The 27,244-nt window shown below is 35.1% G+C and overlaps 1 protein-coding gene across 3 annotated transcripts in view; it reads left to right on the plus strand.

Annotated features, from left to right (window-relative positions):
* Nucleotides 1–27,244, plus strand: part of TTC27 (tetratricopeptide repeat domain 27) — a 113,735-nt gene that overhangs the window by 25,806 nt on the left and 60,685 nt on the right. For all 3 annotated transcript variants that reach the window (XM_005526905.2, XM_014255941.2, XM_088052982.1), the window contains 2 exons: nucleotides 3,997–4,109; nucleotides 8,326–8,392. In XM_005526905.2, coding sequence (XP_005526962.1) covers nucleotides 3,997–4,109; nucleotides 8,326–8,392 — 180 coding nt within the window. The remainder of the gene's footprint in view (nucleotides 1–3,996; nucleotides 4,110–8,325; nucleotides 8,393–27,244) is intronic.

Below are 27,244 nucleotides of genomic sequence, written 5' to 3' on the forward strand. Positions count from 1 at the left end.
TGTGGCAACCAAACTAAGAGCATTTTTGCAAATGCGATCTTCTACAGTTCATACATTAATTTTTAGTGACTAAGAATGATGGAGCTAGGAAAACAGGTGAGAAACAGATTTTCAAAATAGCCTGCAAGGCATCACAGGATTTCACAGATTCCTATGGACTGACAGACGTATTCAGTTACAGTGCAAAGATAGGAAATTGCTCTACTTATTCCTATGGCATGAATTATGTGAGTTGATCCTACTGATCTTAAGGGTGTGTATGATGACTTCAATTATAAATTGCTTGAGAACCACTGTATTGATTTAGGATGGCATTTTTTCCTCATAAGGAGATTTAAAGTTATTTGAACTTGCTAAAGAAGCCAGAGATGAATTGAGCCATTATGGTCCCAAGTTTATACTTCAAGTAAGAAAGCCTTTATTAAAAAATGTTGTGCTTTGATAGACTTCCAGGTCAAGCAGGGATCTTATGCAAAAAAATTGTCAATACTTCTCCATTTCTAAATCGAATGCATAAATATCTTAGGAGACTAGTCTAGATTTTTCTTGTTTGCCCATTGGCATATCCTTGGTGTTGCATTTGATTTGATGAAACAAGGTTGACTACACGTGTCGCAGTTTAGGCTTATGGTAGAACTACATATGGCAACCCCTTACAGGATAGTGAGAGCTCAGGGGAGGCTGCCTGGTGAATGTCACACTTAGTTACAGACTTCAGTTACAACTTAGCTAGAACTGAATTACAGGATGATTTGTTCTCAGAGTTCCTAACTGGGATATTGTACGAGTGTTTTTTTCCAGTTACTTGCAACTTTCTGAAGCATTTGCCTTTGTAGTCTTTTTCTGATAAAGATTGTACTTTGGAATAAAATAATTTCATCATTTCAATAAAAATGGTTACACTGGCTTAGGCTGTAGGTATAACTCAGAATGAAATATTTTGTCCTTGCTAATCAAGCATTGTACTCCTGTGTCCTTTCAAGGAACAGGCACAGAGCTTCTCAAGTGTAGCAGAGAATTTGAGAAGGGAAACCGTTAAAAATCAGGCAGTCATGCTGATGTGATCCATATTTTCCTACTAAAACTTCACATTAAAATGTATTTTAATTTACATTCTACATAAAATTTTAAATTAAAGTGTAGCTTGAAAATAATGCTACTATGCTTTTGGAAAAGAAGAAGTTGTGGCTGCAGGGAAGGAGTTGAGTTTTGTGCAAATCTGAGTGACTGTGTCATATAATTCTGTCATAAGTTATTCAGACTCCTTGTTAAAGAAAGTGAGGCTTACTGTTCCCACAGTCTACTTCTCAAAAAAAACTTAAAAATTCAAAAGTCAGAACTTTTTATTTCTGCATCTTGTGTGTGTCAAATTCTAGAAAATCTTGTAGTAGAGCTATGTGCTGCTTTGAGGAAAACCTGAGGTATTCCTATTTCAGACATTTTATTAACTTGTGTGAGTGTTCTGTCACAGGTATTATAGTAGGTTTGACTAAGCAGATTCTTCAATTCATGTGTGTATTGAATTACCAACTGCAGGTTTCACTTTGTTCCCCTTTTCCAAAAACGTTTTTATTGATAATATAGTATCAAAATGCAACTTATTAATGTAGTTTGTCAGTACAGTGTAATTAACTTAAGCAGTAAATCCTAGTGATTATTTTGCCAGGTCTGATTTCAAATTTGTTGGACTTGAGTGTTTCTTGAAGTTATTTTAGCTAAAGTTGGACCTAATGCTATTTTCCTTCTGCCAAAAACTACCAACAACAGCATTGCATCCCTGTTTTAAGTTTAGGGAGGATATTTGTGTATTTCTAAAAGACTATTCGTGGCAAGTAAGTGTTGAGAGGTGCTGACGATATCCACAGCATTAACATATGCATATGAAAAGCAAAATTCTAATAGGCAAATTTTCTTCCAATTCTCTCCAGAGTTCTTATTTTATATCTGCCATTTGCAGATAAATGAAAATGGTCTGTTTGTCTCAAGACAGGATTCATCCTGGATAAGTGAACAATTTCCTAAGAACATTATATATTCTGAAAGTTTGGATAAGTTGAGGCTGGTCCCACCTAATTTTCATCTCCTGTTTTGGAGTGCTTTGGACCTCCATGGTCTTAAAGTTGTCCCCTTAGTATTGTTCAGTAGGAAGACTGAACAAGTTATTTTACAGTTAAGTGGTGAGTAATTTAATGCCATTAAAATACAATCAAAATAATGATGTGTCCAATGGTCGGATTGGTACCTGTGCTGATTTCTGGTCAAGGGCTTCCTCCTCCCTCTGGTGCTGAGCAATTATGTTATCTCAGGTGTCACTAGAAGCAAAACTACTTGGATTTCAAAATAAATATTTAAGATGGTAAATTCAATTCTTTGCTCCTGGGTCAGTTTGTGAGAAAGGAAAGCCCCAGGCTTGAGGTGTTGCATAAGGACTCTGAATATGAAGTGGTATGTTAAAATAGTTTGGTCAGTTTTAAACAATTCAGAGCTGTTTTTATGTTTTGGGGGAATTAGGAAGTTCTTTTTATATCTAGGAATGAAAGTCAGACTTTAAAGCTCTGGCATACCATTGCAATTCAGTTGAGTTGATCAATATTCATAGTGAAGCTAAACTAATGAGTACTATTTATACAAGTTAGATTTTTAAAAAATGATGCAGACTTGAAGCCATATTAATTAAATTGTCATTTATACTACACCTGATGAAGTATCATTATACTAGTTCTAAAATAATTTTCCAGTGGAAGTGGTAGATAATCCTTATATAGTCTAATTAGTGACAGAAGAAAATGATGGTAATAACTTTGACTTTAAAACTGTGAATATTTTCCTTATCCACTTAAAAAAAAAAAGCTTATTTTCTTACATTCTCAGTCAAATCATAGTTTCCTTCCATTTATATAGTGATAAAATACTGGTGATGAATGCAGATAACCCACTTCAAAGCATTCCTGTTTGCTCTTTGTTCTTCTGTGGACCTTCATTTTGACCTTGCCAACGGAAGATATGAATGAGAAACAGCTACTACTGCGACACTGAAGGGAAATTAATAGGAAATTTGAAAAACTGTTAATATAAATCCATTATCTGTTTTTAGTAGTTTGTAAAAATTAATTAAAAACCAGTAGTATGGTAATTGGTTTCAGGACCAATGGTTTTGGTTTGGGTTTGTTTTTCAAGGGAAGAAGGAAGAAGTAGTATTACAGCTACTTTCTCCTTGCTTGCAGATGAGGAAATCTGCTGTTGTTTTCAAACAAACATGAATTATTTGAACATGGTAATTTACACCTTTCAGACAGAGATTACTTACATAGATTATTTTCTTCTTCAAGTTAAATGATAGACAGTGAACTACAGGTAGCCTGCTTTTGCATAAAACTAGACTCTTTAGATAAGAAGTGTGTTCCAGAGGAAATTTTATGGAAAATCACAAGTAGTTGTCCAGGAGGAAACATTTTCAGAACGTGCTGGCTCAGTGAAACCTTTCTAGTCTGTGATTTTTTTAAATTTACCTTTACTGCCAGAATTCATGGTTTTTGTAGTTGGGTTTTGCTGATACTTAAACAGAAATATTTAAATTCCCAGAGGTCCAAGGTGGCTAGCCTGAAAACCTGCATGACCATTATATCAATCTGTTTCAGTTGTCTGTATGTATATAATAGAGGATGAAAGTGTTGATAATTCTGTGAGCAACAGGTTGAAAAGGGAAGCTGCCTTCAGGCTTACTTAAATAGAAAATTGATATTAGCTAACCTTAGAGTTTCTCTGAATGCTGTTCCTCATACAAAAGAAACAGTATATTTGTAGCAAAAATTATCTTGGATGATAATTCCTTGTACTGGCTTCATTAGTTAGTTATTCTATCATAGTGGTAAATTGCTTTCCATTGTGTTGTTCTTTAATGTTAGTATTAACCTTTTTCAAACTAGTCTTTATTTTTTTCATATTTTGAAGGCACAATTCTATCTATTTTAAAATATCCTTTTTCTCTTCTAACAGAATTATGATTTAAATGATGACACCGTGCTTGATGCGATAAAATTAGCTGATGCTGATCAGTACCAGGTACCTGATTTGTATGCAGAAGAGCTTGCTGTAATCCTTGGAATATGGTAAGTTAGTTTGTGGTTAAAAAACACCCAAACAAATAACTGCATGAATCATTGTGACAATGAAATAATGAAATGGTGAGTTGATGGGACATTTTTCCTTCCTCATTATATAGTCTGGCAAAAAGGCTAAAATATTTACATAATAGATGGATAGCATTTCCAGTTATCTCAGAGTTACCATTAGTGTCCAGTTCAGAATTTCGGCAAGATTTCATTAATAGCTATGTTGTTGTTATATCTTTAGAAAGCTTTATATTCTTTGTGCTTCGGGTTAATTACATTTCAAATATCAGCTGGCATTAGCTACCACACAGTAATAGCACTTCGGTAAATTTTGAAAACGTATTTCAGATTCTGCAATTGCCAGCTTCCTGTGAGGATCAGCCATGAAGCAAAACACTGCCCTGCTATTCACTGAAATGGAAATGTATAAATTCACTGTCCATTGCTAGTTAAAAGCTATAGTACAAAATCCTTGTGATTTTGCACCTTGTTTTGTTTCCCATAACTTTAAGAAATTATATGCTACATAGGTTTTGTAAATAGCATAGGAGAACAAAAGGCAGGCTTGAGATCTGAGGTTATGGCATGTAGAAATATAATATAGTCAGTCAGTGGTGCACAGGTGGTGCAGTGTTCACCATCACTGACTCTCAAAGTGCTTTTCTGATCTGTCACTTGCAAAACAAAGGAATCTATCTGATCCTGTGTAAGGACCATGTAGTGAACAGTGGGTTGACATAAATTCTTAGCCCAGTCACTTTTAGTCTTTCACAATCTGACTCGGGTCAAGGCAAAGCTTTTCTCTTCCTGAGGACCATTTTCATGAGGACTTCATTTTTTAACACAGTGTTGTGTTGTGTTCAGATTATGTAATCCTTCCTGTTCCCTCCCTTCTGAAGGAAGTTTTAATTTGCCTACTGCTCTTTCTCTTTTTTTGTTTTTTAAGGGCAGTTTGAGTTTTATATTGGCTGGCTGCACAGGAGGTTTTTTGATCACAGTGTTTGACTTCGAAACCACCACTGTCATGTTCTGAAGAGTGGCTAGGAGCCATATTGACTGCCAGTTGTGTGTATATATGAGTTTGGCAAGACGAAACTACAGACAACCAAGCAAACCAAATTTAGTGTTACTTCCCTATGGGAATGATAAATGCCATTCGTTGGGTGGGATAACGTTAAGTGATTGAAGCTGTCTCAGTCAGAGATAGAGACAAGATTTGAGAACCAGCCGTGTTGCAGGAAGGGTGTTGTAGTAGGATGCCAGCTTTGAGAATTCTTCCTGTAACAGAGTAGAGTTTAGGCTTGTATTGCTGGCTGCACCCTTGGTGTCCATCCCAGCTATTGGTATGTCAGTTTGTGAGGAAGCATAGATGTGTTAAAGCATTTAGCATTGGCTTTTAAGCAAAACGTTCATCTCAAGCCTTCTTCTATAGGAGGTTCTGTGCTTTTCTTTAATGCATGAGGACTGCAGTTCTGGAGGGTAAATGGTTAATTTCATAATTAATAAGTTAGCTTTAGAATTCCTGTAAGCTGTTTTATTTTTAATAGCTTTAGCAATGTTCTTTAACATTTTTAATCTTTCAAAATCAGTTTTTGAAACAAGTATGTACTTGTAATCCAAAATGTGATACTCTGATTGCTATTAATTCCACTGTTTCAAATATGGCTCATTAAGTACCAAAGTTTATAACTCATTAATTAAGCTGGATACTTTATCCATTAGGCTGTCAAAGTAAACCTGGTTAATCAGATTTAAGAATTGGTTAAAGCTATTGACAATTAGCTTTTGCTGCTTTACTAGAAAATACTTTATTCTGCTGTACAGTACATGTTACTCCAAGGTTCTGTTTTATCTGTCTAAAGAATGTCTGTTTCTCATTGTTTTTTTCCGCTCTTTTATTCCAATAAACTCCTTAAGATAGGATTCAAGAGTGGAGAGAAAATACCATACAAAACTGAATGATGTGATAATTAGTGACTTCTCTTCATATTGTTATGAAAAGATCCCTCATCATAGATCTTACACAGTAGATTCTGAATTCCACTCAGATTTCAACTCCTGAAATTCTCTGGGATGAACTGGTTTATCTATCCTTGAAACCAGAACAAATACAAGTCATAGAAATTAAGTTTTTATAGGTAGTCTAACAAGAACTAGCACAGTCATTAAAAATGCTTAAAACTAAGGTACAATTCTACTCTAGTTTCAGATTCAAATGATAGCTTTAAATTTGATTTGATTCAGTATGGAAAATAATTAAAACAATTTAGTTCTTCCCCTATCTTTCAGGACTTACATTTCTGTACTTATTTGTCTTCAAGCTTTGTAAATGGATGTAGCAGAAATGGAAATCAGAGATCTATTTTAGCACAGCTTTGATCTGGAAAAGCAGCATCTATGAGCTCCAAAATGCTGTCACAAAAATTGAGCTAGAGTAAGAAGATGATTAAACCCTTCTGCTTGAATCAATATATTTTTAGGATGATCAAAAATAAGTTCCACTTTTGTCAAAATTTAACTGTCCCTTGGTTTACCTGTGCTTTTCAAAAGCTCTGGTCATGTCATTTAACATTCTGGTTGCCTAACTGCTGTTGAGTTGGTATAACACTAGAACTTTTCTTGATGCCTTTTTTTACTCTTTTTTTTTCTTTTGGTTGTCTCCCTCCTCTCGTGCAACGAGAAACTTGCTGTTGTTTACCTGAAGTCAGTTAACTTGTGTTGACTACATCCAGCTGACTTAGAAGTCTGTCTGCTAGCAGCTGACATTAGATATGGAAAAAATGCTTAACTGAAGCTGTGAAATTCTCTATAACTTTCCTATTTGCATGAAAATTTTCACAAGGAAGGGAAAAAACAGTGAGATAGATACCTATATATAGGTATCTTATCAGAATTTCTTTCCTAGCAGTGTTATCTAAAACTTTCAAACGATGCACCAACAGCATAGGGTTTGGTTATTATTTTTTTTTTCGTATGGGGAGATCAGGGAAAATATATTGAAACAATAGTTAATGAACTTTTCTTTATGTCCTTGTGGCCACACTCAAATGGCTTGCTGAAGCTGATGGTATTATGAAACATTAGCATAAATGGTATGTCGTGTGTGTGGAACCTCCATCAAGGGAGGTCAGTGGGAACAGACTAAATAACAATTTGTCTGAAGTAAGAGGTTTGTAGTGCAGGGAGAAAAGCTGGAAGAGCTCTCAAGCCTTCTTCTAGAAATTGTTGTGAGTAGTCGTGTACATTTAAGTAGAATAAATCATGCCTGAATAGCCAGGCAAAGTAATCTCCAAAGAAAGTTACATAATGTAGAGGGCATAATTTCAGTCTGTAACCTATTACCACAATAAGTATCAGTTAGCCTAGAATATGAAGACTGCTGCAAATTTGGTGTGGTAGGTTTGGGCTTATTTATATAGCCATTTTTATATTGCTTTGGTAATGGTGCATCATCTGTGGTATGGTTTAGGATGTATTTTCAGCTGGTATCTTCAGTATTAACAAGGAGAGTGAATTATAGCTTTCGCTGGTTTTTTGTGCAGTTTGTTGATATCTCTTGTAGTATGTTTGTAAATGTTGGGGAGCTGTTGACTAAGGAAAATATTCACCCACACAGAGTTGTAAGCCAAATTTCTTTATCATCTCTGTAAGCATATCCAACTCTGAATAAAATAATTTCAATTCTCACCTCTGTGTTTTCTTACGGTTTTCCCCCTGTGAATACTTCAAGGTAATGGTAATACTGGTTAGTGAGAGATGGACTCCTATGGTCATGTTTTTTGAGTGACTAGAAGGAGGGTGTTTGTCTGAGATTACCCTTCAGCACTTCTTGAGCATTAGTAGTTTTTTGCTTTGCAGAATCTGCATTCAGTTAGTTATAGGATTTTAACTCAAAACAGATCTCTGTAAAAACAAACAATAGATTGTAAACTTTTTTTAGGATTGGTCAAATTGTTACTCCCATAAGCCTTAAGTGAGTAGGACATTACACTTGGGGGTGGTGTTGGAAAGGTATTTATAAAATATCTTGGTCCCCTAAATGGTTCTCTATTCCTGTGACTGTTTTTAGGTCTAGGTTATTTTCTGCATATACCATACTCCCATTTGTCATTTCCAGAATGTCCTTTAGGTTTCTGCAAGTTTGAAAAATGTGTTCTGAATAATGTTATTCTAAAGGTGAAATCATAATTGTTTCTTGTTTTTCTCTTTACAGCATAGACTTCCAGAAGAACAATCCAATACACAAGTTAACTGAAGAGGAACTTCTGGCTTTTACTTCAGTAAGTAACTTACCTGGCACTTAATAAACATGTTTTTCACTTAATATTTAAGTACCAAGCAATAATATGTCAGTCACACTAATAAGGAAACTGTTTGTAAACCAAATTTGTGTTAGTAGTTGTTTCATTAATTTTTTCTTATTTCAAGAAATTAAAGTATGCTGAAGTTTAACCTAATTTTCAGCCATCATCGTGCAGGAAAAACTTGACATCTAAAAATGTAGTTTCACCTCAGAACACATACAAAACAATTTCATGTGTTCAAGTTTTATTCACTGTATGAATTAAAACATAATATGCAATTAAATAATTTTATAGCAAACTCTTGTGACACTAGTGTTGAAGGTGATTTTCTTTAAATGGTGTTCAAGAAGAGTTCTTTAGAAACTTCAGCTTTATTCTGTCAGATTTATTCAGTCTGTATCAGATGTTCTGCTTAGACATGTTTCTGACATGTTTATTCCCAGTTCAGTGGCTGATTTGCTGCAGAACAAATTTGTAACTTTCAATGAAGCTTTGAAAATTCTCAGTATTTTTATGTTGTTGGAGTTTTGTTTTTTGTTTGCTTTTTTTACTTAAGACAAAACAAAATTTGCTTTTTCCCTGATCTTTTCTGCTTTTGTGGAGTTTTCAACATTAGTTTAGATGGGAGGATGTAGGAGAAAAGGCTTGTCATCATGTTGCCTTTTTTGCTTACTTTCCACAGTGTTAGACTTAAGTTTGGGTGCAGGAAAGAAGACTTGCTGTCCTACCCAAGCCTTCTAGTAAGAGACTGTATTGCTGTGGTATTGTCATCTGAAAAAGTAAATTATTGGATCTTAGCAAAAAGCCCTTGAATTTCACTTGAGCTAGAATCTTACCACTGGCACCCTTAGTTGTGTGAAAGGACCAAGGACAGTAATCTAAGGTTAACTATGGTAAAGTTTGATTGAGGTTTTTTTGTAAAAGGAGGTTCTATCTATAAAAAAAGATAATCCTAATCTTACTAGATAAATGTAAAATAGGTTGCTTTAAAAATACTGTTTGTTTAGGTCCCTCTGTAGTATATTTAAGAGGGGATGCATGAGGGAACTGAGTGAATTGCTGTAAAACTGTCTGGGTTTCTAGGTTTTCTCTTTGTTGCTGCAATGATTGTAGTGATATAATTCCTCACTATATAATTTCTGAAGTATTTTGTTTTGAATTACGGTTTCATTCTGGGTTTGGTGTTTCAGGGTTTTTTTTCAAAAGGTAGGAATAGAGAACAGGAAAAAGTTGAAATGTAGGAAAAATAAGACTGCCCATTCTTCCGCTGTAGTAATTGAAGTATCCAGTAAGAATATCAAACAATGATTGCAGGGGAACAAAATATTACAGAAATAATAAAGACAAATAAAGTAAGGAAATGTACACATAAAAGAAGCCTGTAGGAATGACACCAAACTGGTGAGCTTTTTTTTTACTGTAAGCTTTTTTCAAAAATGGTGGAACTATTAAAATACAATTTTTCCCCCAAAGGTAATGTTAATAGAAACATACGAAGTTTCAAGACATGCATGTAATTTCATTCAGACAAACCCTGCGATTTTTGTTGTTAAAATAATGTTAAATGTATATAAAACTATAGAAATAGGGTTTTCTGTGAAAACTCAATCTTGCACTCCCTATTTTATTTCCAAACTCCATGGACTATTTTTGTATACCCCCTGCTTCAGTCTCCTCACTACCACTATTGTTCGCATCATTATTGGGTGGAAAAGCAGTCATTATATTACATGAATCTTGAGATAACTTCTTCATTTATTCTATCATTTTTATATTAAATGAACTGATACTGTGATAACACAATATCTTTAACAAAATTGACCCTGCTACTGTAGTGGTCTGCTTTCAGAATAATGAAAGTAGGTGTGGAGGTTAACTGTTTTAACACTTGATGAGTAGAAAAAGCAAAGGTATGTTGTGCACTAGGGAAGAAAGATAATCAGCCTTCCTGTTGTCCTTTATCTGACATTGCTTGACAGATAGATGTAAGAGATCTGTTGTGTGAATTCTTCGTTGTGATGGGAAAATCAAACTGCATTTTTCTGCCACCTAGTGGCTCATCCCTCAAAAATCACAGGACACCTGATAAACTTTAATTATTTTATTGCTGTGACTGTGGGGAGCTTATGTTTTCATTTATTTACTTACATTTTCTTAGGGCTGCTGAGTCAGCTATGGCTTGCTTCACACTTGTAAGATCAGCATCCACTATCAGGTTAGATGTCCAGAAAAAAGGCTGAGAGGTCTGTGTAGGCTTCCCTATCACTTTTTGCTCAGAGTAGCAAAAAAAGAAGGATCTATGGCAGTAGATGAATAGAAATGTACATCTCACTAATAATTCAGTGATAATTCAAAATTCGGTGAACAGGAGTGACATAAAAAAGTAGTCTAAATATTAGAGTAAATAATAATTTACCAATGACTAATAATTCTCAGTATCAGCATCATGTTCTTTTAAACTTTTGTTCAGTGTTTCCATTAATTGGATGTAGGGACACAGTCGAATCTTAGAATTATTTTCTCTTTTGATCTTGACCTATGATCCCAAGACACAAACAAGAACAATTGTAGTAACACCATCCCAGGTATTTCCCAGAAGCCAAAAGCAGGAATCAGATATTAGCTTATATGAGTTCTTTTCAGTAAATGTACCTTTTGTGGCACTTGCATCTGAGCCTAAAATTGTGAATAGTCACCGCAGAATTTCATGGTGAAACCTCTGAGCTCTTTTGTGTCTCAGACCTGACACTGAGGTAAATCCATCACTGTGTTCCCTGGCAGTAGGAATGTTCTGTGTCCATGTTGACATGACCTTGGTGTGAGTGTTAACACAGCCCTGGCACCTACAGTGTCTGCTAGCTGAGTAAATTAAATGGCACCATAGCTGTTATCACTTGTATTTAAGGTATTTACCAAGCTTTGGTACTGCCAAAACAGGAAAATGAGCACTGTATCAATGCTGCTCTAGTAATTTCTTTAGCATCAAACTGCTCTGTGTGTGTGTGTGTGTGAGCAGGCATCTTCTCAGCCTACATGTGGATTCCTAAATCTGCAGGCTGGTTAGATGGTTGTCATGCATTCATCTGATATCTACTGAAATTCATGTTTCCTCAAAAAAGTGAGGCATTTCAAGTTATCTTAGGAAACTTGAAAAATTACAAGGCATTTTTAATTGATCAGTGTATCATCAAGAGATCCTCTTGCTTTGGACAATGCAAAATAAGTATTTTGGTGTGTGACATGCAATTTCTCTCAAGCTGAGAGAATTAAGATCTAGGTAGTACGAGAGGGAAAGGATGATCAAATTGATCTCAAGTAGATGCTGTTATCCTGCCTTGTACTAGGTGCAGTTTGGAAAACTGAGATTCTAAACTCCCTTTTATATCTGTAAAAGTTGAAAATTACTGGATCTGTAAGAGATAACTATATATCAGTATCTATTAAACAGCATAACTTAAAATGCTAAAAATAACACTATTAATTCACTGCTTGGTAACTGCAGTAACCTACAAAAGGATTTCTGCTTTTCATTTACTGGTGTCACTTGGAAATAGCTGTTCTTGTCGTAAAAGCACTGGCTTTTGTAACTAAGAATTGCTTTCAGTGTTGCTCATTCTTGAAGCAACTTGTGAGACTGTATGTAGTCTTATTGATTGGGATAGCAGCTCTTGTAACAGGAATTTGGACTTAAATTTTGAGTTGTTCCAGTCAAATCTCTTAACCCATCAGTATATTTCAGCTTCCAAAATGTTGATCCAGAAGTGAAGTTAGATACATTAGATTATTTTCTTTACAGTTCATTTGTTGATACAATATCTTTACATGAGAAGTAATGCAAATTGCATTCGACATTTTAGCATAAGACTAAACACAAAATAAAAAAATTATTTTTGAGGGAGATTTTTTTTTTTTTCACACTTAATAGTTTAGGGGAACAATTATGATTTTTTTTCATTAATTCTATTATGGTAAGCACTTGGTCTCCTAAGAAAGCTAGGATATTTTTCAGAAATCAAATATTACACAAACCACTTCAGAGACACAGACCAGTTACACAGCTGGTATTTGGTGAATTTTCTGGTTATCTAACTGAATATTGCATTCAAAAGCCATTTTAAGAGAGGAATGGTAGGACAGTAAAACAATAGTGAGACTTAGTGCTTCCCTGGTAGAATTACTGATTTCTCCCTTTTAATAAAATTTTTTGCTGGAGCTTTCTATGTAGGATGTAGAAGATGCAAGAAAGCAAAGAAATGAATCAGTGCTGTTTTTACATTGAGATTTTGTAGCTTAGTTTACTCCCAGCCCCCCAGATTAGTTTTCCAGTGCCTAAATGTGCATCATTACCCTTTTTACTTTTGGTGGAGTGTTTTTAATGTAAAAATACAGTTGTGAAGTTCTGATGCATTTTATATTGTTCAGCAGTTTTCCCCTAGAATTACACAAGTACATCACTGAGCTATAAATCAGTGGCCAAAATACTTTTTTTAGAAAAAACATCCTTTTAGGAAATGAGCAAAAGTAAGCCTGAAAATAATTTCCATTAAATATTTGTTGTTTGCATTATTTCAAATAGGTAATGCAGGTCAGACAGTATACCAAAGAGGAGATGAAATGAACAGTGCTATGTAAGTGTACATGATATTTAAAAAAAAAAATTAAAATTACATTTAAAGCTTTATAAAGGTGTTTATGATGTGAACAGAAGTTTTAAAACAGGAGACTGCAAACTCTTTCTGAAATGTAAAAAAGAATACATGAAACATCTACTTTAGAACTGATAAATATTCCTTTGTTACAGTTTTAATATTACACAGTTCTTGCAGAGAAATAGGGAAAATATTGAATACTGGATGGTGTTGCATTTTTCTCTTGCAAAAGAGAAAAATGTTTTCTTTTTAAAAGAAAAGTTTAGTAAGATTAGACTCTGCAATACAAGTTCTTGGAGCTTCATAGAAAGCTAGTACTACAACTTATAGTTTACATACTGGGGAAATAATTCAATGTTTCACAGTCTAATATGACACTCCGATAAATATCCAAGATTAAGGAGCTGCAGCTGGTCCTTAAAATTACTCATTCCATCTGTCGAAGTCCTTGAATAGTCCAGGAGAAATGGTTTTTGTGGTAAATGTGATGAGCACTTAGCCCAGTGTGGGAGAATATTACTTTTTCCCCTTATTAGTGTGTTATGATCGAGGGACATTGAGTGGCAGCAACAATATTAACCTGTAGGGGACTGAGAAGAGAAAGTAACGAGAAACTGTGAAGGAGAAGCCTTGCTTTTGTGCATACCCGGTCTTAGCCCCGTATTTGTATCCTTTGGAATCCATGGAAGATGAGAAGAGAAAAGGGACCATAAAAATTTAGTTGCTTTGGCTTCTTAAAATTCTGAGGCTTCTCAGGATTTGATTTATGGAGAGTTGAAGAGTCAGGATTTTTATTAAGTGGTGAAAGAGGGAAAAGGAAGCTCTGGCAATTCTTCTCTCTGTGGGCATAACAGGTGAGGATATCTTTCTAAAGAGGGGAAAAAACCTGGGTAATAAACTTGTATTTTGCTTAGACGAGGAAACTGAAGTTATTTACTACCCTCTAACAAAAACAATGTATCATGCTGAAATTGTTCCAGTAGTGCTGAGAGGGATACTAAGGTCTGGTGGAGGGCTTTGAGAATGTGGAAGGAGTCTGCAAAATCCAAGGAATACTATGTATTCCAAAGATAGACCAGATGGGAATGTTTTTTTCCCCTGTGCTGAGCTACTGATTCCAGAAGTGACTGTTTTTACTAAGGAATTTTAGAATGGTTTGATATTTTTTTTTCCAGAGGTGGGCATTTATTGAGTGTAATAGAAGCTGATGTTGTATGGTACCTTTGAAAATCACAGTGAAGAATTATAGTGCACATTTTATTGAGTGTGTGTGTATGAATATGCATATATGAATAGTTTTTCTGCTTTTCACTGTAGAAGAGGGCTTTGGGAGGAGGGAGTGGAAGGTGGAAATGGAAATGCTTTGTTTTTCTCATCTTTTCTATGGCATTTGTGATATTAATGTGGAACTAGGGAGCAGTCAAATCAAGGCATACGATATTTTTAATGTTAAGCCTTCCTATCAAAACTCTATAAAACTAACATGCCAATTTGGTTTCTAAAGAAAAGTTGTTTATATAGCTTAAATAAAAGCAGTGCATTTTTCTCTGCTGAGAAAATGGCTGCAGTTTTTTTATGTTTTATAAGCAGCAAGAGTATTGAAAAGCTCATTAAGAGTGCCATGTGTCTCTACTGCTGTAACTTTTGTGGTTTTATAAAAAGTTTCTTTCACTTCTTTTCTAAGCTGTGTTGCCCATTTTGAATAGCCTCTGTTGGTTACAAGATTATAACACTGCAAAGGCTTTCTCTCAGCAAAGCCCTACTAGTTACTTTTTAAGTAAATGAATTCAGAGCTAGTCTATTCTTTTTTTTTTTTCTTTTTTTTTTAAAATTTCTTTCTTTCTTTCTTCTAAAGACTTTATTCAGAAGTCTGAATCATTTTGCAGGAATGTCAGGATCTAAACACTTGCTAATTTAGTGCATGTATGCCTTCTGGCCCATCACACAGTACTGGGTAATCAGATTGAATGTGGCAAAAGAGAAGCTGCCTCTTTCTGCTGCATGTGCTAAGACTCGACCGGATCTCTTGGAAGCTTATTCACAAAGCGTCTGGTCCTTGGCTTTGCAGTGTTTTGTGGGGTAGCACACTGGCCTGCTGTTGTCAGTTATGTTTGCTGCCTTTAGATGTTTTAGGGTAAAGTAACTGGGTGCTGTAGTACATGTGTTGCAGGGCAGGGGTGAAGCTTGCATTCCATTCCAAAACTGGGATTAAGTAACAGTCTGTCTGAAGTTGGTTTGTTTTACAAAGTATCAGATTTCAGCATAATTGACACTTTTATCCCTTTCAACTTTGTTCTCCTCTGCGGTCTGCATTCTTCCCTCAGTCCATGGGATCTGCAGCTCTGCTTGAATTATATCTTGCAAGAGAAGATTCCTGATTTATTGTGTCTTTCTGAGCAAGAAATTTGGGATAGCCTTTCCTCTCTAGCATGGTGTGCTCTTTTGTAAAATCCATACAGAATTACTCAAGCAATAGATTTTAGCGGGCTCACTGAAACTGGTAAAAGAACATGAAAATAATGTTTAAATATTAATAGATTTTTTGCCTGTCTAAGGGCTTGAGAAGTTAAGCAGGCAAATTTGTTGACAATTAATAACATTTTTTCCCACAGCAGCTTTTCTTCTCCCCCTCCTCCTTTATCTATCAGCAGCTCACTTATTTTTTCTAGCAGCCTCTCTGACAGCCAGTTGACATGTCCCAGGCTTCCCTTCCCCCCTCATGTCCTTCACCAGTTATAACTATTATCATTTACTTCAGCAAGAAAGTTTTCATTACAACAATAAGGTGAAATTAAATCCCTTATTCAACAAAATTCTGTTTGAGGTATTATCTGAAGGAAATAAGACATTCTCACTATTTGGTCTGATGCTTAGTAACCACTTTTTGGTGATGTTATGATGATCAATTCGCATGTTATCAGTACTAGCAGTTGCTTGCTTTAGTGACTTATATTTTGACCTGTTTGGCTGGATAGGGCGCAGATGAACTAAACAAGGCATAAATCTAATCCTCTCTTTTTTACTTTTTTTTACTTTTTTACAAAAAGTAAATTTTTTGTTGTTTTACTATATGTGAGGAAGAATTATTCTTAAAATTTATATAGCTATCATAATGTCTTGCCCTCATCTTCTTTTAACTACCTAAATATCATCCCTTCATTTTTTTTTCCCCTAGCCCAATACTTCAAATATTACTCAAATCTTGCTTGTTACGTATCATCTGAAAAAATAAAGGTGGTTGAATTCTTGTTTGCTAGTGTCTTAACAACTTGAGTTTAATTTTCTCTGATGATATCATGTCTATATTTCAACTGTAAGTAGAACATTTTTCATATCAGTTGACCAAACAATCTTTATGGTCTATGTTAAAGATGAAATATAGGCCAAGTAACAGATTTTTTTGTGACTTAATACGCTTTGAGATAGGTTCCACTACGATGTTATGGTCTTTGATTACAGTCATGAAATACGTTTTTTCTTACCTCCCAAGGTGTCTGAAGTGTGCAAATCTGATACTCATTGATTCATTTATCATCAGTAAAATGTCACTGTCCTGTTGTTCTTGGTTCTTTTGGATGCCATCAGTTATAGCTATTTTATTCCAGCTGCTTTTGGAAAAATATAATAAGAACTTATAATAAATCTCTCAGCCCATTTCGGCATGAATTTATTTTTCTATTCCTCCAAAATTAGGGATGAAAAACTGAAATGTCTCCAATGATTCTTCCTTTTAATTATTTTTTTCCTTTGGTCTTCTTTCTTTTTGAAGTTTTAGGTAGCCAAGCTACTGGAAGGGATTTCTAATTGGTATTTTCTTTTGTACATTTATTGACAGGCAGTTCAAGATTTTTGAGGAAAAAAGTGTTTTATCAAGTTCCAAGTCTATAAATCATGGGCTTTTGAAAGGAGATGTAATGGAGAAAGATTTGGAGTAACTATTTTTGAAAAAACTTTGCAAAGAAACACAGCTTATATTCATGGAAATGCTGCTTTACTTGCTTAGCTGTCCAGGTTTGAGTAAACCCTGTTCTGTTCAGCAGTGATCTTGGTTATGGTTTTGTGCATTGTCCTGCCCTTGTATGAGGAGTTTGTTGGCTTCAGTATGTTATGGAAAAACATGGAGCCCTCTAGATTACAGAAGGACAAAGGTTAGTAGCTCTGATTCTGGTATTTCCACAATATTTCCTTTCCTTTCTTTTAACAGAAGCAGCACATTTAAATAGAAAAATGGAATTTTAAAGTGCTGTTGGCCAGACAGTAAGATGTCGTGGTTAAATTAATTTGTGAAACATTTAAATACATCTGTATGGAGGGTGTATGTACATTTATTTTACATGTATTTTTAGAATGCTTGAATTCAAGTACTGATCATATATTCTGTGACTGAAGAGGGGGAAGCTTTTATTCTTGCCAGATGGACCCCATTGAACAGCTGGATTTTTTTTCTTCCAGAAATAGATTTTTACTGGTATAATTTACAGACCAGTAGAGCAAAGTATTTTTTTTAATACTTATTTGTAATATCTAATATGCAGGAAAACTTCATAAGGTAATTCACATGAAGTGTTTGTGGCCCTTATGGAAAATAATTTCCAGTTATGCAAATACATGAATAAGAAAGGTTCATATTCTGTTGATGAAGGTTAGCCCATTGCATCAGGAAATAGAACCAATGGCAGCTCATTTAGTGGACTGTTCAAGCAATGAGTATCATAAATTAGTCTCATGATTACTGTGAGAAATTTCAGACTTTTTTCTGGTATTATTTATATGCCTAAAATATAGTATATATGATAAAATGGTATAACACAAATACTTTTGACATGTTTGGATTGACTGCATTAGTCATAGCAAGTAGAGCTGTTAGTCATGCAGACTCTTCAAATAAAGGCCAATAAAATGTTTAAAAGCATCATGTTCTGCATGTTTCAATTTGCAAAAATGTTTTAAAATATTCACACTGTTTAATGTTTTTCTATCTGGGAAGCTGAGATTTGGGTCCTTTTCTGAACTGAAATAAAAGTCATGACACTAGGTATTTGTTGATATATTTTGACATATTTGAGACTTTACTGTCCCGTCTATATTTTCCTTAAGCATGTCTTGCATTAGTTAAATTGGAGCTTGGGCTTTTTTTTTCTTCTTGAAAGACTTCATGTCTTGTGTCAGCTAGATTTTTCTTAAGTACATTTGTCAGAATATATTGGCCAACACATTCTCCAATGAATTCTGTCTAGTCTAGACAAAAGATGAGAGAGAAAATATTTTTTATAGATTTCTATAAATAGACTGTGAGAGATTTTTCTGTGCTGTAGGATTAGATGCTTGATTTCATAATTGCAACACTAGGGGAGGGAAAGCATGTGCCTTGGGTATTGTCCCTAATTCGGTTTTTTATTGTTTGCTAGAAATTATGTTTTCTTTGCTTTTCAGTTTAATACATATCTGTCAAAGCCTTTCAGTTTTGGAATAAAGAAATGAAATATGTTTAGAAAATTGTTTTTGTTTTGAACAGCTTGCATGATCTGGCGCTCTTAATAGCTTAGTAGCAAGAGTCAAAAAGTAAGCAGGACATTTAGTGGCTGGGGTAAGGACACAGTTCTCATCTTACAGCTTGTGGTGCAAGAATGGCAGTATGTGTCTTTTTGTGTCTGTATATTCTGTCTTTTCCTTATCTGTAGTACACAAATGTTTATTTCTGTGTGTTGTAGCTGTAATAAAGCTGGAAAGTTGAAAACCATAGGGGTACAAAACTAAAAAGATTGCTTCTTTCATTTGTCATAGTAAAATGTCTTTGTAGTTTCTTCAGTCTAGACATAAGGTGAAAATTTTTTATGAAGATGGTGTTGAAGCACTGGAACAAGTTGCCCAGAGATGTAGTAGATGCCCCATCCCTGGAAACATTCAAGGTCAAATTTCATGAGGCTCTGGCCAACCTGTTCTAGTTGAAGATGCCTCTGATGATTGTAGGGAGATTGGACTAGAGGGCCTTTAAGGGTCACTTGCCAGCCCAACCCATTCTATGATTCTTCATCTAATTTTCTCAGTGATTTTAATAACTGCTGTGGTTTCTGTGCTACAACTGGTCAGACATAGGCTGTTGTGTTTGAATATTAATCCATTACAGTTCATGCTTGTAGCTTCTTTCAAGTCAAATCACAACTCGGACACTGCCATTTGACTAATAAATATATTCAGATTATAGCTTCTCTTTTCACAACTATCTCAGATTTAGGAATGTTACTCACTTTTGCCCGTTAAGACAGGATTTTCTTTTGTGCTCACTCTTCCCCGCACTAGTATTAGTCACTTGTGCTTGTGTCAGCTTCCCTTTTTGTTTACTCATCCATGCCATATTCATCTCAGCCCTTCTTTGTCAGTGCTTGCCTGTTGTTTATCTTTCACTCTTGCTCTTATTTTCCCTAGTTCCTTTCCTGCTAATGTATTGCTGACTATTTTTACTCCATTCCTTCCTCACTTCTGGTTGCTGCACAAGTTAGTCTTCTTTCAGGACTATTGTGCCTTCAGGCTCTGAAAGAAAGGTGACAGTTTTGTTTCGTTCAGGGGTATGAAACTTTTGCACATAAGGTTGAAAGCCAGGGTTCTGGTGGCCTCCAGCAGCTTGATGCTCTTGCATGTGAAAGCAGTAGCTCTTTAAAGAGACAAAGTATTTCTGCTGGTGAAGTCAGGAAGGAACTGAATGAAATCAGAGATCAATTATCTTTCAATGGGCATTCAGACTTGCTAATATGCTCTTTCTGGAGAAAGAGTTGAGGTCATCCTATAGGTCTCAGTGAAATTGTCATCTCCAGCCATCTTCTAGCCCCTTAGCCCACCAAGCAGTAAGTGAGGCAAGCCTCTTGCATTAACATGTCATATTACTTGTGAACACCAAGTATTGCAGTATGTAGACTGCTGAACCATAGAGACCATTGTAGGCAGAATTCCTGTGGTAGATGCTGGCATTCAAAACGGGGAAAAACCAGGTAGACACACTCCCTGTAGAGTCCTGTCTTGCACTGTGTGGTCTTTCTTTTGCTGTGTCTCACTGTTCTACAGACAGCTGTTCTTACAGACTGAAGGTTGGGAGGGTATTTTATAGAACTTCTGTAATTTGTTCTGACATAAATGAATAATAAAGTCAGTGGCAGCCTTACTATAAATCACCGGTCTAGGCATGTAATTATTCCTGGGTTTTTTTGCTGTGCTTGTTACAGAAGAAAACGTGGTAGCTGATTTTTACTAGTCAACATCATTATAGGATGGGTTCACAAATGGGATGTGTGCATTTTACAATGTAAAAGCTGTATGCAACTGGTATTCTTCTTGTGCCGTTGACTAATGTTAAATGTATGAAACTATGAAAACGTTTAAGTTAGTTCTTTTTAAGAAGATAATTTAATGCTTTCTAGTGAAGCTGTGAAGGGAACTTCTAATGCTTCATTGCTTTGTGTGATTTTTATGGTTGTGCTCAAAATCTGTCTGAGAACAAGCATTTTTGCTACCCTGTATTCTCTTCCTGCAGATAATTCTCAGTTAAGGTATTTCAAGGAAAATTATTGTAAATGGATATTTGTACTGAAGTTATCATTGTAGAATTAAAGATAAAAGTTGTTGTTTGAGTCCAAATCTATGCAGCATCAGATAACAGCATGTAGAGCAGCATTCTTCCAGAGGCTGTTGATAGGCCAGATAAACAGGAAGTATCACTGTCAATCTGTGGAGGAAAACATAGTGGTGTTCTCATAAATGTGAGGAGGCAGACTGAACGGACTAATCCCACCACCCTGGGTCAGTTGCATAAGGATCTGTCAGCCCTAAAGAATTTTTCCAGTTATCAGGAGTTCTGAAAGCAGTGAGTTTGCCCTGAGAAGTTCAAACCAGTGAAACAGAAAAAAGGGAATGGGAGCCTTAATGTGTAGTTTTACCTGAATTTTGCTGAGTAAGAATTATTACTTTAAAAATAAATAAATGAATAATTGACCAACCCAAAGGAAGTATTGAAAGATCTTGGCTTTTGTCTGTAGCCACAGGCAACAGTAACAAATGGAAATATTAAAAGTCACAACTGTCTCCCTGAAGAATAAATTTCCCTTAGCAGAGAATGAGTTAACCTGTAGCACTGTCTATTCCAAAAGCGTTCTTTGTCAGAGGAGAGGCAAGGCTGAAGGGGGGTAGAACATGAAGGGCAAAAGATTTAGGAGCCTACTGTGGTAGTTTGCAAGGGGAATAGGATAGATTTCTTCCCCCATATGGCCAAATCTAACAAGTTAGAAAATACCCTCCATTGACACAGTTTTTTTACATTTTAGCTGGTTTTTTCAGTCATTTGCTTTGTTTGTCTTGAGACTAAGTAGATTGCAAGTCTGCAGATAGTGTGCACACAGTTCTGAAATTATCTTTTATTTCTATTATTTATCTGAAATTATCATTATTTTTAAAATGGTATCTAGCCATTGTCAAACCAGATTGACTATTTTACTACCTGTGCAGAGGAAAAAAAAAAAAAAAAAAAAAGGTGCTATTCTGGTTTTCAGGATATAACCTCAAGATCACATGTTGCGTTGAGAATCTTGGCACAGAAGGTGAAATTCCAGAGGTTGAGCAGTTAAAATGAGAAATTTACTGTTGTTTAATAACTAGGGAAATCCTTATCATTGATACCAAAGAGTTAAAATCTACTCTTTTGTATCCAACATTGTGATTTATTTCTGTTGAGCTTGGGCCTTAGGAAATAAATGCAGTACTGTGATGTGGTCTGGAAGTCTGTACTTAGGCTGTTTCAGGAGTAAGTCCAAACCACAGACCTGAAAAAAACAATGCTACTACAGTCAAATCTGGCTGAAGTTGTTTGCAGCATAACACAGAATAAGTGATGTGTTTGGCACAACAGAGCAAGTGTCAGTCATATGGCTGGACTCCATTCTAAGTGAAAATAGGAGCCATATCTTATGTGGTTTACCCTTCACTAGTCATTGAAAGCTGATTCCTTTAAACAAAACAGTATCATCTTTTTTTCATGACATTTCCTTTTCTTCTCTAGTTTCTTTCTTAAAAAAAAAAATAAATTGGGAACCTCCAAGGAAAGATTACTTCTGAACTTAGTCTCTTAAAATGAAAAGAAAAAAGCAAACCAAAATACAACACAAAAAACAGATTAGGCAGAAGCATAAAAAAAATACTCTTCTTTTACATCTTACATGAGGACACAATATGTATACCAGTTAGTACCGTAAGAGTGTCAAGCTCTTAAAAATCTGGTAAATATCAGTCCACCAATGCCTGTTAATGTGAAAGAAAACTTATATAATTCTGGACATCCAGGATACATCTGCAACTTGGTTGTATAAGTAGAACTGAACAACCAATTTGATTGATAATATCTTTGTACTGTTATTAGAAAGTGGAAAATCCTGAAGGGGGAAAAGCATTGAAACATTTTCCTAGCCAAACTTGATCTGAGTTGATTATTTCATTGTGTCTAAAATTACTTTGAATTGTGGTATTTGTTTCTTCCATAGCTTTCTCTGCAAGTTACATACCTGCATGCATGCAAATAAAGTCACAGACTGCATTATACAGAAGCAAAAAAATCATGTTTATACCCCACTATAAGTATCCATAGTTCTTACTATATTTTTTTTCCATGCAGGCTGATATATGAGCTTGCTTTTTTGTGTTTCTTTGACATTTGAATCCATACAAAGCTTTCTTTGAGTCTTTTGTTTCCACTGAAAACTCTCCAGTAAGCGTAGATCTTTGTATTCCTTTCACACAGCTCTTTTTGTGGAACATATAGACTTGCTCTGAAAAGGAAGTGCTCGTGTGCTCATTTTCTCTGACCTTTTTCCTGGTGAATTGCATCACGTAGGGGACACTGGGCTGTCATTTCAGTTTTATGTGCAGAGCTGCATTCAGACCTAGATAGAAAGACAATCATCATGTGCTTGGTTTCTGCTATATCTGACTAGAGATCTGTTTCCAGTACCCCCGTGTTCATGTCAAAGGACCCGTTTTTATTTAATTTTTTTAATACACACAATATTTAGGTGTTTCTTAGTTTCAGGGTTATGGCGTGAGACAGATTTTCCAAGAGAAAACATAGGAACATCCAGCATAGAAGCTGAGGAAATTCTTTATGTGTATTCAGAAGATGTAAAAACTGTCACAGGAGGAAGGAGCACCTGTGGCATTTCATGTGTTTGGTTATGAATCTTGTTCTAACAGTGCTTAACCATTTCCCTTTACACTTCTGAAAAGTGTGGTTGAGGAGAAGACCTGGTATTGTTTTGGCTGGTATTCTGCCTGTGAGGAAGTGTACATGGAAGCAGAAGAAGGGAAGAATAACAGAACAATATATTTAGATCTGTTAGTAAAAGCATCAGATCTAGACCTTCTGTATAATTCTTTTTACTTCATTGTCTTCAAAAATAAGATTCACTGAGGAGGTAAAATAGACTCAAAGTAATTCAGGTTTCAAATGAGATGGTGGTGCAGAATGGAAGGAGAAGTTGGGTGTTCTCCTGACTAATGTTACTTAGAAGAACCAAGACCAGGGGTAGGGCAGCCTCATTTTACCTGAATATTGCCTGAGTTTCCTTTGCTAAAGAAAACAAATGGAATAAACGAGGTGTAAAGTCTGAGGATATTTTCTTTTGGGAAGTTATCCTTTTTCCCAATTGCGACTTTCAGCTGTATAGTCAGCTGACTATGCTGAGTATTGACTAACAAAGGAAAAAGTTGCTGGTGAATATGAAATAATATCAATCTATTGTTGAAGAGGCTGTGTTGAGTTTTTCCAACCACAATTGCTTTGTTTTAAGGGGAGGTAGAAGAAATGTAAGGATAGTAACAAATATCTTTGATCAGATAATAGAGCTAACTTCCAAGATTTCTTGCCTGATTTTTTTTATTTTTTTTTATTTTTTTTATTTTTTTATTCCTTGGAATTCTAGGCACTACAGAAGTGGTACGTAAGCCAGCACAGTTTCCAAGCTGATCTAGTGTACGTAGTTGCCTAGAAGCAAGAACTGTCTCTTTGCAAGGTAGATACCAGAAGGAGTTAAGAGTTACTGCTTAAAACAAGTGCCATGGAGGGGAAATATATTTAGAATGATAAGCAGGACAGAGTATGAGGATAACAGTGGGTGGATGTTATCAAGACCTACCCATTTGCTACAGAACACTATTTGAGTGGGGTAAAAATAGCTGTGGAAAATACAGTTGAAGTGAGATTATGTTAGCTTTTGTGTATTGTGATATTTTTTAAGTCTTCTTAGAAGAAAATTTATTCCAGTCTAACTTCTGAATTGATTGAGAGAGGTATGAAATAACTCTTATATTGCATTTAATGTGCCTTCAGATGTGATAAATTCCAGATATGATAGATTTCAGAGAGTCAGTCATTTGCAGATGAAGATTAAATGAGACACTTGAGAACATTAAATTGCCTTTAGGTAAGTGCAATGTAATTGCTGCTCTATTGAGTCTGGCATTCATTTCTAGATCAGTCTAGTATAGTGTAAATAAGTAACTGCTTACCTAAGAGGTTTCTAACATTTTGCCTTATAAAGTGTGTATGGACAAAAAGAAAACTGAAAACTGAAAAAAGTAACAGTATGTGTGTGTACACATATGTTTAATTTTACAGCACTCATAATTAATGTTTTACTCCAAATCCATTAAATTATCCAAGCTTCTGAAATTATGTATACAAAAACATCTCATTGAAACACACTGAAGTATATAGCAATGCAAAAACAAACAAAAAAAATCAGGTAGTGTCTTCTTGTTTTAGTAGTCAAAATTAACAAAATGTAGTCTGTTGTATTTACAATGATATAAAGGTTACAGTTTGAGTAATGAGGCTACCAGACAAGACTAGACAAAGTGAATTTTAAAAATGCCATTCTAATTAAACTAGTCCCTTGATGCAGATCACTGATGGTGTTTTGGCCTTGCTCTTGACTTTTTAACACCAAGAGGTATTTCTAATGGCTGTGGTTAAGAGCTTTAAGCCCAGCTCTGCTAATGATCAGCTAACACCTGTTGTGGTGAAAAGCTATTTTAGTTCGACAGTCCCAGGATTAGTTTTATAGACCAAAATAAACCCTTGTCATACAATTGAGTGAATAGCTTTAGATTTTGGGAAAAATATGGCTGAATGTGGGGTCTAAATCTCCTGAAACATATGGAATATTAAAGCAGTACAAACAGGAAAATGGCACTGTGCAAATGCTGCTGTCTCAGTGCAGGAAAGTAAATCTTTGTCACTTTAATGCTTTCAGGAATTCTGTCTGTCTCTCTCATTTACCTCACTGACAGTCAGAGAATTCTTTAAATCATGGTAACTTCAAGAGGCCTTAGAAAAACCACAGGTGAACACATGATTGACTCTGTAGCATGTTGTCATGATGTAACAACTCACTGAAAAAGAGAGACTTAATAAACAAAAATACAGAACTTCTGCTAATGCATTTCATACAGGTTCAAGCAGTGCTTTATTTTTTGTTTTTTATTATGGTGCAGAGGTCTTGGCATAATGCTCTAAAGGTGCCATGCAGAATTTACATTAGATGCTGTTAGGAAAGGAAATATTTAAGACCTAACCAAGTAATAACACATTTTCCTCATGCAACACTGAAAAAGAAACACTAACACATGACTTGGAATAATGCCTGAAATAGAATTAATTTGAAGTGTATAATGAAAGTTGTCATGTTTGTGAAGAAAAAAATGTAAATTACCCTTGTCTTGCTAGTTTTAGCCTAAGACTGTTAAATCAGTTAATTCCATATTGTGTTACTGTTAAATACTGTTAAATCTGTAATTCCAAAGACTTTTCGTATTGTTAGTTTTTAAGTTCTAGTTGTCAAAGCCATATGGAAAAAGATGCTTTTGTTCGCTACCTAAAATTGCAGTCCATTTCACAGAAAAAGGCAGAAATTTTGAAGACAGTTGCTCATGTGTTGATGTATATACACTTCTAATTTGCAGGATTAGTTGATTTATTTTTTTTATTAATTGATTTTGATTTTTTTTTCTGGTCCACAACTCTGTTAGAATGAGTGGAAATGTAGGACAGATTTCTGTGTTTAGTGAAAGTGTGAAATTAGAGATGTGTCAAGGTAGATACAGCACAGGTTTTGACAATTCTTAAAGATACCAGCAGGGCCTTTAATGTTTGTTTCATACCTGAGAAGTTCTTTCCACCTTGAGGAGTAAAGATGTAGTAGACTACAATACACAGAGGTATGAGTGTTCCTTCTGTTTAGATTTATTTTTTTTAATAGAAAAAAAAGCAACCAAAAACATAACTGCAGAGTCCCGTGGCTAGTCCATGCTGGGAACAATTTTCTGTATAAATTAGACTTTCTTTTCTTCTCTTCCTTCCTGCTCATACCATTCTCAAGGTATAAAAGTATTATTGTCCATGTTTGTGTCCTGTATCTTATTTGTGTTGCTCTCCAAGGAGATAATTATGCCAAATAGGGTTAGAATTTGTCAATTTGAAACAAGAATCATCTGGAGTGAAATCCTAATGTAATTTTTTTCTTGTTGGACCTTAGGAAATAAGGTGTTCATAGCTATTAAAATGTGACTAGGGAATAGACAGCCTGGTTGCCTTTGCCTAAAGCACAGTGTTTCTAGAACTAATGTTTCTAGAAATTATTTATCTGAAGGTTTGCTGTCAAATTAACAGATGCTTCAAATTTGGGGTTTTTTTCACATTAGTATGTTATATCTAGCTACTGACATATGCAATCAAATATTTTTTGTCCCTAGTACTTAGAAAGGTGAGGAATTTTTAGGGGCTCAAATTGCCATCCTGTGTAGTGGTGTAGATTCCAAAAATATTATTTGGGAATGTTGTTTTCAATGCCAATGATTATGGATGACAGAAGCTGAAAAGAGAGGAGGGTTTGAAATAATTTACTTCATCGTCCTTTTTGTTAGTTCCCAAGCTAGTCACTGTTGTTTGTTTAAAGCTATAACATACTCATGATGTTTCATGTAAATTTGGGATTGTACTGTGGATTCCATAAGTAGAAGTTCTGCTGTAGAAGCAGTAAAGTCAATAGGATTGAATTTGATGTGTTGTCTTTTGTTGCTACCTCTTCCAATTTACTGTCCAAGAGAAAATCTTTATTGGCTGTCAAGTTTTGTTTGAATTTTGAAA

This window comes from Pseudopodoces humilis, chromosome 3 (assembly GCF_049639895.1).
Source record: "Pseudopodoces humilis isolate 2021_Gansu_Grassland_sample_001 chromosome 3, ASM4963989v1, whole genome shotgun sequence".
NCBI classification, from domain to species: Eukaryota; Metazoa; Chordata; class Aves; order Passeriformes; family Paridae; genus Pseudopodoces; species Pseudopodoces humilis.